Source organism: Primulina eburnea, chromosome 10, assembly GCF_022965805.1.
Source record: "Primulina eburnea isolate SZY01 chromosome 10, ASM2296580v1, whole genome shotgun sequence".
NCBI lineage: Eukaryota > Viridiplantae > Streptophyta > Magnoliopsida > Lamiales > Gesneriaceae > Primulina > Primulina eburnea.
This window is the reverse complement of record NC_133110.1, coordinates 1,555,498-1,573,831: the sequence shown is the minus strand read 5'-3', so window position 1 is coordinate 1,573,831 and position 18,334 is coordinate 1,555,498. Positions and strand designations below refer to the sequence as shown.

Genomic DNA, 18,334 nt, shown 5'->3' with positions numbered 1-18,334 from the left:
TCACTTTGGTTGGTTCAATTTTTATTTTGATGTTTATAAATATTCAATTTTATTACTTTATTAATAAAATTCATTTTAATTATTATGAAATATCATTATTGACGAAATTTGAATTCATCTTAATTATCGTGAAATATTATATAAAATATATGTAATGATTGAATTTAAAATTTATGATCTTAATAATTTAAAAATCAAAAATATTTTAAAATTCACCAATCTGAACGTAATCTAAAATTAAATAAATGTCTCGTAAAACATTAGGAACAACTCGTTTTTTTTTATTTTACAGTTATTGGTAGGTCTCACCTAGCTCGTTTTATATTATACTGGTAATACTACTCTCGATTCATTTTCATATTTTTCGCATGAACATCTGGGTTCAAAACAACCAATATAAGGTACATCCATTTTTATTTTGAATTCAAGTGTTCACGTGAATATCGTACGTGAAATGCAAACTTCTAACGTAGTATAGACCAAAACAGTATCGTCTTTATATTGTTCTATATTTTTTCTCATCACAAGCAAATCATTAAAATATATGAGCCACAGTTTGAATAAAAAAAATGTTTTGAGAATCACAATTTTAGAAATCAAAATAATATCCAAATTATAAAAACATTAAAGTCGGCCTAAAAACATCTCGATTCCGTTTGAACAAATATTTTAAAAACGTTTTTAATGTTTTATAAGTGATAAAAAAAACTTAAAATATGTATTTTAATAAAAACTTTGTAAAACATTTTAAAAAAAATGTTCTTCAAGTATAGTTTTTTATAGAATAACTACAGGTTTTTTTTAAAAAAAATATTGTTTGTGGAATAAAAAACGCGGGTCAAACAACAATTAAAATATTTTTAGAGACTAGTTGTTCAAAAACTTTCTTAATTATTTGTAGCTATGACATTGTTTTTAAAAAAATAAGTGTTCAAATATCTTTTCAATTTTTTTTAAAAATATTTATAGAATAGTTGTCCAAAGCAGTCGTCGTTTGTTAAAAATTTGTTTTTGACACGTTTTAAAACTCATGCGCTAAACTCAAACCTATTGGCCATGCTCCCTACAAGTGCGTGAATCTGGGAATTGTGTCATTGTAGCTCTCCAATTCCTTGTTTTGATTTTTCGTTTTAAAACAACAAGATATTGGTTGTTGTTTCTCATCTTTACGAGTCGAAATCTAATGGTGAGTTTCTTGTTTGTGGTTTCGATCTGGTTCATGATTTTCAGAGACGGGTCTAATTTCCAGTCCGATTCGAAAACGATTTTGGTTGAAATCTATGTAGAACATGTATGCGTCAAAAAAAATTCAATGATAACTATGTGTAAGCAATAAATATTGTGGCAAAATATTTGAAAAGGTATAGCGCATTATATATCTACATCTGTCATCGAGGAGGATATTAAAGGCGATGATTGGTTAGAAAATAAATGCAATATAATAATGAATACACAAAAATTTACAGTCTTACAAGTCAATTTTGTGAGATAAATAATTTATTTTGGTCAACATGAATTTTTTGAATTTTTATTATAAATATGAACATGTTTGATATGTCTCATAAATAAAAATATGTGAAATAGTCTTATAAAAGATGTATATGAATGAAGAAAGTTTGCGCATCATATTTATTTTATGGAATATATATAGTTTGAAAATAATTATTAATAACTATGATTGATAGAAGACAGCATCTGTTGTAAACATGTTGCATTTACCTGGCCATAAAAAAAAATATATATTTTAAATTTTTTTGTATGTCCCTCCATATGTGATAATAAATGCCCATTAACTTTATTCAATTGCACCCATCAATTCCACCTAATTCCAAAACTAACATTGTATGGGCACCTTTTTTATTCGAACTTGTGAAACAACAAATTCTTGAGATTTTTTTTTCTTTCTTCTAAATTTTAAATTTATTTTGTGGATTTGTCGAGTATTTTGAGAATCAATTTTTTAAATAAATAAAAAAAACTTAGAAAATGGCTCAATTTGCTTTTAAAAAACACGATATTATTTGTTGTTGTCATGTCACGTCATGTTATATCATTGGGTCCGATATAACGTTAAGCTCTTGGATCTTTAACACATGGAGTGAGTCTCATGTAAGATCGTCTCACGGATCATAATCTGTGAGACGGGTCAACCCTAACCATATTCACAATAAAAAGTAATACTTTTAGCATAAAAAATAATATTTTTTCATGGGTGACCCAAATAAAAGATCCGTCTCACAAATACAACCCGTGAGACCGTCTCACACAAGTTTTTGTCTAACACATGAGGCGATTTTCATCAATATGATCTAGGCAAAAACTTGTGTGAGATGACTTCACGGGTCGTATTTGTGAGACGGATCTCTTATTTGGATCATCCATAAAAAATATTTTTTTATGCTAATAGTATCACTTTTTATTGTGAATATGGGTAGGGTTGACCCGTCTCACTGATTAGTATCCGTGAGACGGTATCAAATGAGACTCACTCTATGATCTAACGGGTAAGTGCTTATCTTCCTTGAGGAATTTAATTCTCCTCATCTTTAAACTATATAATTATAGTTTTTTTCAATGAGATAAAAGGGCAAATTTTATTGATTATCAAACGATAAATAACACGGAATTGAGGTTTACATAGAAATAATTTAAATAAATAAAGGCACCGAATCAATAGCTTAAAATATGGTCAAAAAAATTATTGGTCTGAAATAAGGAAATAACTACCTCTCACTAATATGAATACGTCTCAGCTGCAAACAAACACATGCAGTTTGGCAATGGACAACGACAAATTTAATGTCTAGGACAAAAATCGAACAAAAACTTGTGTGAAACGATTTTACGGGTCGTATTTTATGAGACTGATCTCTTATTTGAGTCATCTATGAAAAATCATTACTTTTTATGATAAGATTATAATATCAGTAGGTTTGACTCGTCTCACAGATAAAGATTCATTTGATCGGCTCACAAGAGACATACTCCATAAGTCGTTACTCAATCCTGATTTTGGTCAATTATCACGTAAACAAGTCATTTTTTCTTTTAACATTTAAATTGAATCGGATTACCACAATAATTTTAATACTCTCGAGATATGATAAGAAAATATTTAATGGGTGATGGTTGGAAACCAGTAATTGTATTTAATGGGATATGATATGTAAAGAGTGTATGATGTCTATAATTTAGCTTTAAAATTTAAAATACTAAAAAAACTATTAACATTATATAAATATTAGTCCTTTTTTTATTTCGCACCCCAACTTTCCGTCATAGCTGATGCAAACTGCACAAAATTTTTGATAGTCGGCGCCTTTTTAAGACAAACGTCAAACTGCTCCTCGTACAAATAAGGTAACCAGCACTCGATCAAACCACACCAAACCAGAGCAATGACCGGCAGCGCCAAATTACTCCTCCTCGCTGCCGTACTCTATGTGGCAACCTCCATATCACCTGCGTCCTCCCAGATGCCGTCAATATCAATGCCGCCATCGTCTGCGGATGCTCCGGAGCCATTCTCCACGGCGCCTCCTCCAGGCCCAGATTGTTTCGTGTATCTGGTAAAACTGTCCGACTGCCTGACTTTCGTGGAGACCGGCAGCAATTTGACGACACCGGAGAAAGGCTGCTGTTCGGAGCTGGCGGATTTAGTGGCCACGCAGCCGATTTGCCTGTGCCAACTGCTCGGAAACCCCGCTACAGTTGGAATCCCGGTGGATATCAAGAAAGCTCTCACGCTTCCTTCTGTCTGCAAAGTCTCCACTCCTCCTGTTAGCTTGTGTTCGGGTAAGTACTGTATTCATATATTAATTTGTTTGTACAATATTTTATATAATTTATTTTTTTTATTTAAATGAAGATCAAAATATTATTATAAGATATAATAAGAGATTATATTATAATTTTGATATATAAATTAAAAAATTAAAAAATAAAAAATGACTTTACCTTAAATTTCAAAAAACAATAACTATATTCACTTAACTATAAATAACTTGTATTAAAATTTTAACATTTTATTAATATATATTTTTTAAAACATGTTTTAGATGACTATTTTAAAATTGATTTTGTTAAAAAAATATCTGTGGCTTAATTACATATATTATGTATATAATTTATACACAGATGCTACTATTATTAAATAAAAAAAGTTACATGAATAACACAATATTATCAAAAAATAAGAAAGAAAATACAATATCCAACAATTTTGTTTAGAATTTATGAATGGGGAATTAAATATTAAAATATAAAATACAATAACTTTCAATTTTTTTAGACAAAGAACCTGAAATTAACAACTAATTTTTTAAAAAAGGAAAATTGTAAATTAATTTTTTTAATAAAAAACAGTTGTCATTTATTAAGGAAAAAAAGAAACATTTTTATTTAAATAAAAGGTGAAAAGATAAGATATAATTTGTATCCGTTTTCGACGGCATTAATTTCCGGCGAACATACCACGTGAATTCTTTATAATTGCCAAGTGCCTATCAATTACTCTTACTAATTGTTGTCGGGTGTGCACGGTCTATCCGGCCTGGTTTTATTAAATTTCAATTTGTTTTTTTCGTTTTCGGTTCTTCAAATACCTAACCAGAAAACAAGACTATTTCATGTCTACACGGTTTAAATGATTTGTAAATATTTCAAAATCTTCTAAAATCTTTAAAAAAAAAATCAAAGTTTTCACAATTCAATAAAACGAATGATTAAAAACAAATATAATCACCACGATCAAATATAAGGTTTTGTAGTATTATTTTACATGTCAAAATCAAAATCAACAATTCAAAAGATTCTCGTAAGCACTTTGAATAAACATAAAAACTTTCGTGAGACATTCAATTTTGTTACACGAATCTCAATGATACATTAAACTATTTAGCTCTTTTAGCATGTATAATATATAAATATTAAATAGTAGGTTTTTTATGATACGATCTTACGGATATACTGTTTTATATGTATGCATATCCGTCGGCTCTAGATCTCTCCAGCTAGTCTGCTATGAGACTGCAATTTTCATCGACTTATTGAGATTTAATTGGCACTTTATCTAAAATACTTGCCATAATTCGTAAAACAATATATGCACGTACTTGCCAAACACCAACGAATGTTTTGGTTGACGATTTTGTTTCGACGATGAAGCCATTGGAGTGCCCATTGCAGAACTTGCACCAAGTGAATCCCCTTCTCCTTCAGCAGGTAAAATATTTTATTTTTCAAGGAATGCACGTTTTAAAATATTCAATAAAAAAATAATTTATATTTGCGATTTTCTTTAATCAGGTGGACCAGGTGCAGCAGGCCCGTCTACAGGAAGTGAGGCAGTCGGAGGTCCTGGCAGCTTTGCATCCAAATCTAAACAAAACTTCCTCATTGGACTAGGAGCCCTTTCACTCGCACACTTCATTTGATTACACTAAGTATTATTTTAATTATCAGCCATTAATTTCTTGATTTTATCATTTATGTACTGTACTTAGGTAATCCGCACGTCGATTGTTTGATACACGAACTTGATTTTGAACCTGAGTTTTACATTGGATAATATGATTGTATTTTCCATCTTGTGGTATTACTTGCAGTCGAGTTTTGGCTTTATCCAATTATCCTCATAGGGATGAAATTCAGCGAGTGATCTGATCGAGAGCCTTTGGTACTTTTGGGTTGAATTTCATCATTTTTAACCTGCAAATCAAGTTATCAGACACCTAATAGCGGGTTGGCAAAATCTCGACTCATTTCAAATCTTAATCTCGTTCCTACACTTAAAATATCCCGACCCGTCGTTTTCCCAACTTGAATTGGCATGATTTATATTTTCTGATCATAAATCCTCATTTATTATATGCTTAGTATCAATTAAAATTCAGAATTTCATATTTTGCATTCTTAATTCTTTATTATGAGAGAGAAGCTCTCGCTTATAATTTCTTGATTAGTAAATAAGACCGAGTTCATTGACTTATTTGTAATGTACCAGGAAACTTACTGAATTTTTATTTTGATTCATGACTTGGATTAACATATATGTTAATCTTTGTTTTAGCTTATTCATGACATATTGAATCGTGTGTCCTCTAAAATTTGTTGAGTTTTACCTTTTTATCCCGATTCAATCTATGCTTGGAAAACCTCCATGGATGACAAAAAATTATGGAGATATCCTCTCCCCATGGATCCTAGCACCTGTATGGGATCGGAAGAAATTAAACTCCCTATTTTTATCCGGGGGGATTGATTAGAGGCTTAAAGGACGAGTCTCTGCCTGATCTCCCTCGCACCTAATAGTAAAGAATAGGTTTTTTGTGAAACGGTCTCACGAATCTTTATCTGTGAAACGGGTCAACCCTACTCATATTCACAATAAAAAATAATATTCTTAGCATAAAAAATAATATTTTTTTATGGATGACCTAAATAAGATATCTGTCTCACAAAATACGATTTGTGAGATCGTGTCACGCAAGTTTTTGTCAATAGTAAATAGAGGGGCCAAATTTGTTAACCCATCATAGGCATCAATTTCAAAATATGGCCTCATTTTTTTTAAAAAAAATTATAATCTTTTCTTAATTTTTAAAATAAATGTCAAAAAGTTAAAATTGAAAATATTATAGATCAAAATCTTGGTAAATTATATCCTCAATTTTAAAAAGAACTTGTTTTGGTTGTTAACAGAACAAGTCCATTGAAAAGTATTACTAGCAAACCAGTTCGTAACTGGCAAGCCCATTAACAATAGCCCGAATAATTGGATACCTCATACCCTCGTTTGTTTGTTCCATTGAAATGAAACATATATGGACAAGGAATGTGAGTATGGAATCTTAATTCACTTCTGCGAAATTTTCAACTCCTTTTTCATGGTTTCCATGTCCCTTCTCATCTACGAGGTTGGAATCTATCGATACGTTTTATCATTTTTCTCAGCGTGCTTTGTCTTTATTTTTTTGGAATTTTTTTTCTTGCTGATATTGTTGTTACTATTTTAATGGAGATTACTTATCTAGAATCTGCAGATGCTCAAACAAATTTTTTTTGCGTTATATATCACCAAGATTAACTAAAAATGGTGTCTTCATTTGTGGGGAAGGGTTTTTCTTGTTTTCTGGATTGTTAGTGAAGATTTCACTTTTGATGTAGATATTAATGGTTTCATGAGCAGACATGATGAGTTGGATTGCTTGTCTCATCTGGGATTTTGATCTAAGGATTACTAATTTATTAATTCAAAGGTTCTTCAATTTGTGTAGGGCACAAATGTTAGAATTTCACCCAATTGTTTCTGTTGATGAAATAGGAATACACCAGCAGCAGGGGTTCCATTGACCTCATACCAGAAATTATTGAAATTTTACATATATAATATTTTTCAATTGTTTTATTTTTTTGGCATCCCCTAATTCATGAGGAAAGATCTTTAATCCATTTTGGCCCACTCGATCGAAATATGCTCCCAACCCCGGCTGAGAAGTCGAATCTTCAAAATATGGATTCACTTTGCTTCATTTATCTTTTGGATTGCAAATACAGTAGAATCAAAACAAATTTCTGTTCATAATCTGTAGTGCTGCTTGGCATTTGAGAAATTGATGGGTGAGTGATTGAGAAGAGTTGCTACTTTGCGACATGGATTTAGAGTTCTTGAGCTTAAAAAGTTTACTTTGTTGCAAATAATTGTTTTATACCTTAACATTGGCGCCGTTGCAGAGGTTCATGTATGATTTCTGTCAAGAGCATGTGGTTCTTGTTAGTTCTAGGGGATGATCTAATCCTGCCGCCCTATTACAGGTTTATGAACAATCACTGTAAATTTTTAAGCTTGGGACAGTCATTATAAATTGAATTATTTGCTGCATTTGGCTTGTACATAACAATTGTTAGTTTAATGTTAGTACGGTTATGGCAATAACATTCATCTCCGTTTGAGGATAACTTGAATTGGAACGTTGCTACAAATTTCTTATGGTAATTTTAAGGTAACCCTAGAAAAGTTTTAAGGGCCAATTGAATGAAAGAACAAAAAAGTAACCATGGAAGAATCTGCCTCCTCCATTTTGCAAGATTCGATATTGTTTTTTTGTTGGAATATAGCATTAAATTCTTTTGTTTTTTTAATTAAATTCTTTTGTTCTTTTTCATTCAGCTACATGTGTTCTGTTCTCTTGTTTTTTGCAGTCACACACATGACGATGCCTTGTTGGATTGCCTATATCTCATAAACCACTCCTTCATCCATCCCAAGACTTGCTGGTCTAGCCGCAATGCTGCTAAAGTTTTGATTATTTACTGGATACTTTTGTCGTCGAAGAGAATCCTAAAGGCCAAAAAAATAATGTCAGACGAGGAGAGAAATCTCATCGAGATATTAGAGGAGAACACCCCTATAGACATCAGCAAACTCATCAACTATGTTCATTCACCACATTGTGGGGCTATAGCAACTTTTTCTGGCACGACCAGGGACACATTCGAGGGAAAAACGGTCTTGGAGCTGAGATATGAAGCATATGTCCCAATGGCAATACGTTGTATCAAATCCATTTGTACGTCAGCAAGATCATCCTGGAGCTTGAGCTCAATCGCAGTGGCACACCGTTTAGGACCTGTCGCGGTTGGGGAAACGAGTGTATTCGTTGCAATCTCATCCGTTCATCGAGCAGACGCCTTGGATGCGTGTAAATTCGTGATTGATGAGATCAAGGCATCGGTTCCTATATGGAAGAAGGAAGTTTATACCAATGGCGAGGTTTGGAAAGAAAACTCGGAGTTTCTCGAGAGACGTGATGAGCTCCAGAAGCCTTCATCGGATAATGGAAGCGCATGCTGCCGAAAAAAGGATTTCGTCGACGACGGACGCGGTAGAAGGGGATGTTGCGGCGGAAAGGTAAAGATTAGCGACGAAATGGTGTAATCTTTTTACTATGAAGAGTTTAGGATTGTAAACATTTACTCCTTTCGCACCTCGTACGGTGATTTTTTTTATATCCCAAAGATTCGTTACCTTTTTTTGTTGCTAAATCGTGTTAGGATTATTTCTCTTCCGAGCACCTTTGATCACCTAAGGCGAATGTAACACGAGTTTGATTAAGTGCGCAAATAAATTGAATCCTTGCATTTAGTGGAATTGCTATTTCTTATTGGAAGAGTTTATGTCAATCTCCTTATTATCACTTTATTTTTCAATCAACCCAACCAGATAATACAATTTTTTTTAATGATTATGATAGTTATTAATTTTTATATATTTACAATTTTTTTTCTTTCATTCGCAATTAAATTATATATATATATATATATATATATATATATATATATATATATATATATATATGCAAAAACTTGTGTGAGACGGTCTCACGGGTCGTATTTGTGAGACAGATATCTTATTTGGGTCACCTATGAAAAGATATTACTTTTTATTCTAAGAGTATTACTTTTTTTTTTTAAATATGAGGTATATTAAATTCAAAATCATTACCCAAGTGAACATCTGTCTTATTTGTTGCTTATTGGCTGACGCTGTAAATAACCATTTTTTAATATTTGATCTTAATATATATATATATATATATATATATATATATATATATTCATTTATTTACATGCAATAAAATTTTATAAAAATGTTGAATAAATCAATACATGATATACACAAAGTCAGACCTAAGTTGCAGGCTTAAGTCATCCACCTCCGGCCCAATTTTGATGGGCCCGAAATATTTTATATTTAGATAAACAGAATATCAAATTAATAGTAACATACCGTTACAGTCGTGAAAATTTGTCCATATCGACTATTTGTCACAACAACTATAAAATATTTCCCATATTGCCTATATTATTAGTCAATAATCATAATTATGTTAACGCTATCCCTTTCTCTCCGATACTGGTCGGTTTCGAATCATCCATCCTTTTGTACTAAAAAAATAGATAATATTTTATTGTTGAAATAGCAAGATAGTATTATTTAAGTTATTATTTACTATAATATCTCTTTATATTCGATTACATTACAAATATTTTAAATATTACTTTTTTTATGTGTGTCTATATTCAATATTTTTAATTAAATATATATTTTTCGGGATGCCCGACTTTATAATTTTTTTTATTTTTTGAAATAAACTAATTGTTTAATTAGTATGGTAAATTGCAGCAGAATCCAATAACAAATTTAATCACAACATATTCCATAAAGCAAAGCTGATACAGTACATTAATAATTGGTATTACAATTAACATTGGAGACACTCCCATGCACTCATTGGGATAAAAATAAACACCTTACTGTTAAATTATTCATTTATTTCCAATAATATCATATATAAATTTTTATATAATTTGTAGCTTGATAGGAACAATCATGTTCATTTACAGCACAAGCTCTATGGAGCATAGACACCATGGCCACCGCCTTCGCCAGCACCGGAGCCACTGCCATATCCACTAGCATGTTCACCTCCAGCATACGCACCGCCACCGCCTGACCCTCCTCCTTCGCCACCGCCATAACCTCCACCATGGGATCCTCCGGCTCCGCCTCCAGCACCTCCACCACTACCGTATCCCTCGGCTGCTGCTCCTCCAGCACTAGCAGAGCCACCTCCACCGCCATGACCTACGCCACCTCCATATCCTCCACCAGCAGCATAGCCACCTCCACTGCCTCCCCCTTCACCTCCACCATATCCACCAGCATGTCCTCCGCCAGCAGCAGCAGCACCTCCTCCTCCACCACCACCTCCTCCTCCACCTCCACCTCCACCACCACCATGTGCACCCCCCGCACCATTGCCTGCACCCCCTCCTTCACCTGCTCCACTTCCATGCCCTGCACCACGTTCCCCCCCAGAAGTATACGCAGCCCCTCCCCCACCGCCACTACCACCGCCACCACCTCCAGCACCATGCTCTCCTTCTCCACCATACCCAGAACCTTTTCCAGCACCACTTCCACCACCACTCGCATACCCATGCTCAACCGCACCTCCGCCAGACCCTCCTCCGGCGCCATCACCATACCCTTCACCAGCCACATCAACACGAGCATCTAGGATAATCCTAGCTAATTTTCGGTTTATGATATGAACCTATTTGAACTAAAATGTTTTTTCTTAAAAAAATAAATGGTAAAAAATAATAACAACAACATGTGGGACAATTGAACTAATTTTTCAATAGTTTAAAGTAACAGACTCTGTTTTCGAGGAGGAATGTGTTCCAACTACTCTTCAAGAGGAAATAGTTCATATTCCTATGATTGATATTGATAATGTTCAGGATTGTATTCCTGTCATTGATCAAGATATGATACAAGAATAACAAGACATTGTCAATCAAGTTCCAATCGAACAAACTCAACAACCTCAAGAACCAGCGTCTGAAGAACAAGTGTCTTTGCTTGTTTATTTTATGAAAATAATAAATTATAAGTGAACTAGTTCCAACAACATTAGAGTTAATAGATAACCTAAACATATTGTTTCCAAATGAACAACAATATCCTAATTTGTCCAAACTAGAAACAGAAATTAAATTCCGTCTAAACGACGGTACAACAAAAGTATCTATTAAATCCAAATAAAAACCAGTACTTAATAACAATCTAAAATGCCTTATTGCTTCCACTTCGACCGACTTGCCATCACCTACATAAATGCATTTTTCAGCATCATTTGGCTTTCGGCAGCTCAGGCAACCCTGCATTGAAACACTTATATTAGCAGTAGCACCGGAATCTAACCACCAAGTGTTTCTTGGTACTGAAGCTAAATTTACTTCAGAACATACCAAACTTGAAAATGTACCTTTCTTTGCACGCCATGCATGGTACTTAGGACAATCTTTCTTGACATGATCATCCTTATCACAGAAGAAACAACCTTTCTTGTCCTTATCTTGCTTGTTCTTCTTTGCATTTGGACCTTTAACAGCCTCATTCATTCTTTTCTTGCCCTTATCTTTAGAGGTACTTGCATAATGTGCACTTTCAGTCTTGTCTTGCTTCAATCTCTCTTCCTCTTGAACACAATAAGAAATGAGCTCATTAAGAGACCATTTCTCCTTTTGACAGTTATAACTTATCTTGAACTGACTAAATTGATTTGGAAGAGAAATCAGCACTAAATGAACAAGCATGTCTTCCGACAATTCAAGATTGAGTGCCTTCAACTGCGATGCAAGGTGGGACATTTCCATGATATATTCTCGGATATTTCCCTTGCCTTTATACTTCATGGAAATCAAGCTCTTCAGAATCGTGCTTGTTTCCGCCTTATCGCTTTTGGCAAAGCGCTTCTCAATCTCATCGAGATAATCCTTAACTTTGGTGACACTGTCGGACACCGCACTCTAAAAGCCTCAGGTATGCCGTGTTTGATGATCATAAGACTCATGCGGTTAGAGCGATCCCACCTCTCACATATAGACCTCTGTTCAGAGGAACTAGAATCCGTAAGAGCGGCATGTTGCTCTGTCCTGATCGCAAGATCTAGATCCATGCAGCCAAGAACAATAAGAATGTTCTCCTTCCAATCCTTAAAATTTGTCCCATTAAGGATCGGCACTGAACTTAGATTAGCAGATATAGTAGCAACTTTTGCTCAAAAGAGAACATAAAAAAAAAAATAACATAATTAACATGCTCACATCAAACAAATTAAAATAAATGGTAAATCCCATCTCAAGATACCTAGTGCAATATCAATATTAAATCTTTGGACAATAATATTATATGCAAGTGGTACTCTTGTTGCAATAATCAAACATTAACAATAATGTATGACAAACAAGAAATCTATCTTTGGATAGATTTAATATTTTCACAAAAATAAACAACTAAAACTTTATAATTGTTACATGTTTATTATCACAAGTAAATGAATCATTTTGTCAAGTATAAATCTTCCTTTGGGTCAATCAACACTCACAAAAATATACTCATTTACACTTTATTTAAAAAAAAACTAAATAATATCCTAATATCTCAAAAAAAAAAATTTAAATAACAGCGGTCACTTTGGCGACATATAATTCAAATTTAATTTAATTTGAAATATTAGATATTAAAAGATATATGAAATTCAATCCAAAATTTAAATCGATCCGGTAAAACAAATTATTTCACTCAACATGAGTTAAACATAAGGAATTTTAATAAATTCCAAGCCAAAAATTAGTGCAGTTATCATAATAAATAAAAATAAATAAAAATGTCAAAAGTTAAAACGGTTTCCACCAAAAAAAAAACGTCACTTGTGGCAACGAATCCAATGGAATCCAAACACATATATGGCAGATTATTAAACTAATCAAACGCCGATGAACCGATTCAACTTCCATGAAAAAAAAAACAACACCGATTCAAACATTTTGAGGAAAGAAAAAAAATTTTGTTTCCACCGATTATTCCCTTAAATTTATTTTGAAGGAAAACAAACTTTTGATCACATAATTATGCGACTAACCCCGATTCAATAGTGAATACATCCAGAATGTTTGAAAAAAATTCCATTACGGCACCGAATCAATTTACATGTTTGGAGGAAAGCAAAGATAATAATAATAGTTTATCACATATCACCGCTTTCGGTAGAATCCATATGAATAATTGAATTCGAAATTCATATGTCGAACTTTTTTTAAGAATCCGGCGATAAACTACGAAAGATATTATAAACATTCCTAAAAACAATTATCAAAACGAAACCTTTCCTAAGAATTAATTAAAGGAATAATAGTTTCTTAAGAATTTGAAATAGATGGTCGTAGAAATCAATTGGGTTTTACATCATAACACACAATCCTCAAATACTATTAAATTCTCAAGAAACAACATATATATAATAATCATAACCTGAATCCATGAATTTGCAGTCAATTTTCGATGATGATCTTCAATCTGCAGATTTTCTTTAAGCCAGAGAGTTTTTGTAGATGGGATACAAAAAAACTTAAACGTTATATGCAGATTGGGAACATAACCCTTATTTATAATTAAACAAGTTTCACTATTTCTAATTTGGCCCTTCAACAAATCAGAAATATCATATATGGTATCCACACAATAATATCATGACATTTAAGTCCTCAAGTCAATTCTTATTCTAAATTAGACCACATAAATTTATGACTTATTTAATTGATGACATATAAACATTTATAATTACATTTATGGCCCCAAAATTCTAACATAGTTATCCTATAAAATATGATTGATTTTCAGTATTAAAAAAATTAAAATTAGGGGTTAAATTTAATCAATATAGATCAAGACCGTTATGACATCCATGCATATTGTTGCATTAATTCATGAATCGTTCTATAAGGCGTCAGTTAAGAGGGAGGTAGCGGAGGTGGCTATACTGATGGTGGCGACCGCGGCGGCGATTGTGGCTTTGCTACTGCTAGAGGAGCAACAACCAATATCTTATTTGCTTTATTAAATATATGCATTATTGATCAAATATAGTATTAATGTATTTTTTTATTTGTTTAAGTAAGTTTTGTATTCCAAACTTTTTAATCAAATTTTATCGTCTTCAACATTTTTTTTTCTTTTTTTTAGAGGTGATGTAGATTTTTTTATTGGAGGGTACATATAAATTTTTTTAATAAAATTTATAATGTCTGTTTTTATCTCTTTTTTTCCGAGTTTATTTTATTTTATTTGAGTAATTATTTTTAAAAAAAATTAATAAATTAACGTCCGCAGATTCGGGCAGATATACAAGTCTGGACTTAGCCTTGAAGGCCCAATCCATTTTCCTTACATCGCAGTTATTGATTTCTCCCCCCAACAATCCAATCCATCTGGAGGTGATTTATCATCTGACACGTGAAAAATCCTGGTTCGTTGGATTTGATACGGAATCATTCCGCCATTTTTGTGGTGTATTCTCGTACGCACACGAGCTCGTCCTAAAAAAGGAATCAAAACCAGTTTGTCATATCGAAGAGAAGAACAGGCAAAACAACTTTTTTTCTTGCTGGGGAGGTCAATTGAGAGAAGACAACGTAGAGATCTGTCGCGATCAATTGAAGACATGGGTCTCTGGGAAGCTTTTCTCAATTGGCTGCGGAGGTTTGATTCCTGCTATTATTATTATTATTTTTTTAAAAAAACAACTCGGCGAATATGTTAGATACATGGAAAATGTGAATTTTCTTAGGTTTGAATGTCACCTACCTACCATCAGACTGTTACTTTTTTGGTGAATGGAAATGTATTTATTTTAGCCACGTTCTTAAGCGGATTGAGTCGACCCTGTTGTGATGATTATTTATCAAGTATGTATATGACTCCGGGATTCGTTGTTGTCCTGCTAGTTGCAGGTCTCTCTTGTGTAATCCGTGATTCATTGGTGTCCATGACTCCTTATGGTACATTGTGTAGTTCACTATATTAATGAAGTAAAGCTCATTTAAACATCTTATTATACGGTAATACTTAGTAGAATCAAGTTTAATTCAGTAATCCTTCCTTACCAGTTTAGCGAGTTACATGTAAAATTTTAGAACAATTACAGAAAAATAAAAATGGTGCGTACATGGCTTCAAAGGTCGTGGATGGTGGCCATCGACTGGAAATACACGAGGCTATTTGTTGGTCACTATCGTATTATTCACATTAGAGGACTAATAAAAAATTTAATTTTGAAGGGTTCATCTTCGTAAGCAGGTTGCGCTAAAAATCGATCTTTCGGCAAAGTCCTTGCTATCTTATTCATCTTCCTAGCTTATGGTTCTTGTAGTGATCATCATTCCGCATGTGGGGATTATGTTCTTCTAAGTGTTTACTAGTTGAATTAAGTGAAACGTAATGATTGTGATTAACCAGTTTGAAGCACACACATGACTACTGATTTGTTTAACTTTGCAACTGTTTGTTGGCACTTCTCTATCCAACTTCAAATATCTCCAATGTGCTATTCAATGAGATTAGAACATGAGTTGTCAAAGTCAGTTTGGCTGAATTTATGTCACCTCTGCTGCAAGTATCTATATTGGCGTACTAAGTTAACTGTTCATTTTTCTGTTGCTCATATAGAGAAAGATTATGAACAGGGAGTTTATATGGTGACCTGTTGAGGATAGTTAGGACAGATAACTATACCTACGGTAGAATGTTAACAATCATCAATTTGTCTTCAGAGAAGTAATGTATATGTTTATCATTTTGCTCCTTTACTTAAAAACTTGTATTTTCTAGTTCTCTCATCATTTCATAATTCTTTCAGCCTGTTTTTCAAGCAAGAAATGGAGCTCTCGCTGATTGGTCTTCAAAATGCTGGGAAAACTTCACTTGTAAATGTTGTCGCTGTAAGTAAATAATTGCATTATCCATTTGCGTACATTTGTACAACTGTTTGCTTGTGTTACCTTTATATTTCATCAAATCACTTGCATTTACTACACCTCTCTCTTTTTTCATTAGACTGGTGGATATAGTGAAGACATGATCCCTACAGTAAGTTTTCTAGTTTAATTCAACTTAATTATTATATCTAGTTATTGTGAGTCATCTTCTGGATTGTCATACATTTAATTCGAATCTGTGTCACATTTTTTATCATTCAGGTAGGATTTAATATGCGGAAAGTCACTAAAGGGAATGTTACGATAAAGTTGTGGGATCTAGGTGGTCAACCTAGATTTCGCAGTATGTGGGAGCGGTACTGTCGTGCAGTTTCAGCTATTGTGTAAGTTACTAACTCCATCTTCTGTGGTTTAGTTTATACTGCGATGATGTCACACTTCCCTCGTTGGAAGGCATTTTCCTATATTAGAACTAACAGCCATGAAAAGTGACTTACATACTCCTAAGGCAAATCATGTCGGTCAAGTGATTTTGCGTCTTCTAAGAAACATGATCTTTGAATACGTCTAACGATGAAGTTTGGATGCACAAGTGTAAATATATGATATCATTCCAATTTACTCTCTTTTAAACCTGAGTTTTTTGCAGCTACGTTGTTGATGCTGCTGATCACGAGAACGTCAACATCTCCAAAAGTGAACTTCACGATTTGCTGAGCAAACCATCTCTAAGTGGTATTCCTCTGCTGGTGCTAGGAAACAAGATCGACAAGCCTCAGGCACTATCTAAACAGGCCTTAACCGACCAAATGTAAGTACAAAAATGCAATGTGAATCTTGCAAAGCTCGAACATCATAGTGTGGACTAGCATTCGCTCCTGCATATTTTTCTTCCAGCAAATTTTAAAAACTGAGCAAATTGTGTTGTGCAGGGATTTGAAAAACATCACAGATCGAGAGGTTTGCTGTTTCATGATATCGTGCAAGAACTCCACGAACATCGATCAGGTCATCGATTGGCTAGTTAAGCATTCAAAGTCGAAGAGCTGAGTGTCAAGACTCCAAACCCTTCTGTTGTGCGGATTTTCTGTGATTGAGTTGTGTGTTGTATGTTAAGAAGCAATTGTCTTCATTTGTCATTTTGGATATGAACGATCTCTCGCCTATCTGCCTGTGTACGATCACATCATACAATTTTCTTCGTTTCTTCTTGTATGGTTATATTAACAAGTGGAGCTCTGTGTTATGTAATGTCCATTTAATCAGTATTGTTAAAAATGATCTATAACTAAAAGGGATGTGGAAGAATTAGAGATTTGAAAATGTAATCTCCATCAAAATAGTAACAAAAAGATGAACAAGAAAAATTAATCCGACTGAATCACAGAAATAAATAAAATAAGGAGGAAACGATGGTATCAGATTCTTTGGGCAAATGTGAATGGATTTGGGTCTGTTAACAAATTGGGCTGCAACTAACACTGGTAAATCAATTTCTCCTTGGTGATATTTGTCACTTTAAAGACTAAAGAACAGTTCCATGAAATCGAATAATATTTATAGGTTGATGGGTTACCCATGAGGCATGATTGTTTTATCACAAAGAAAACATGGCTACCATCAATGAAGCATTGAAAACCATTCCTATCAATTTTGTGATTGGTGTCTTGTTATTCGTAAGAAGAAATTAATAATTCAATTATATCTTACAAATGTTGTGTTTCATTTGATTTGAGGTTGATACTCACGGGAAATTTAGGGTCCGCTCCCAGTAAGTGTCACTAGTACAGACGCAGGGTTTTGAAATGATCCTGAGCCTGAAATCACAAATAAGATCGTTAAGAGGGGACCAGGAGGGTGTCCTGGCGTAGCCCTCTGACGCTCAGTCACCGACTGAGGATATAAGTGGGAGCAGCTAAGGGTGCTGCTGAAAACAATATAATGAATGAATAATCATACGCTCAAACCTGATATTTATAGGAGAATA

The 18,334-nt window shown here is 33.4% G+C and overlaps 3 protein-coding genes across 6 annotated transcripts; all 3 read left to right on the top strand.

Moving 5' to 3' along the window:
- Window positions 1-3,268: 3,268 nt before the first annotated feature.
- LOC140842355 (non-specific lipid transfer protein GPI-anchored 11-like) lies at window positions 3,269-5,586 on the top strand. Its single transcript, XM_073210182.1, has 3 exons — window positions 3,269-3,795; window positions 5,167-5,223; window positions 5,308-5,586. The coding sequence occupies exons 1-3, from the start codon at window positions 3,399-3,401 to the stop codon at window positions 5,433-5,435; spliced, it is 582 nt and encodes a 193-aa protein (XP_073066283.1). The 5' UTR covers window positions 3,269-3,398; the 3' UTR covers window positions 5,436-5,586.
- Window positions 5,587-6,788: 1,202 nt separating this feature from the next.
- On the top strand, window positions 6,789-9,059 carry LOC140842354 (molybdopterin synthase catalytic subunit-like). Of its 4 annotated transcripts, XM_073210179.1 has the most exons (3): window positions 6,818-6,917; window positions 7,955-8,003; window positions 8,203-9,059. In XM_073210179.1, the coding sequence occupies exons 2-3, from the start codon at window positions 7,990-7,992 to the stop codon at window positions 8,936-8,938; spliced, it is 750 nt and encodes a 249-aa protein (XP_073066280.1). In that variant the 5' UTR covers window positions 6,818-6,917; window positions 7,955-7,989; the 3' UTR covers window positions 8,939-9,059. The 4 variants fall into 4 exon arrangements, with proteins under 4 accessions (XP_073066281.1, XP_073066280.1, XP_073066282.1 ...); XM_073210180.1 differs by lacking the exon at window positions 7,955-8,003 and having other exon boundaries at window positions 6,789-6,917; XM_073210181.1 differs by lacking the exons at window positions 6,818-6,917; window positions 7,955-8,003 and adding an exon at window positions 6,924-7,620.
- A 5,829-nt stretch (window positions 9,060-14,888) lies between these two features.
- LOC140842353 (ADP-ribosylation factor-like protein 8a) lies at window positions 14,889-17,596 on the top strand. The gene is made up of 6 exons (XM_073210175.1): window positions 14,889-15,112; window positions 16,269-16,350; window positions 16,466-16,498; window positions 16,609-16,730; window positions 16,997-17,158; window positions 17,280-17,596. Exons 1-6 carry the CDS (start codon window positions 15,075-15,077, stop codon window positions 17,395-17,397), a joined length of 555 nt encoding a protein of 184 aa, XP_073066276.1. The 5' UTR covers window positions 14,889-15,074; the 3' UTR covers window positions 17,398-17,596.
- Window positions 17,597-18,334: the final 738 nt, after the last annotated feature.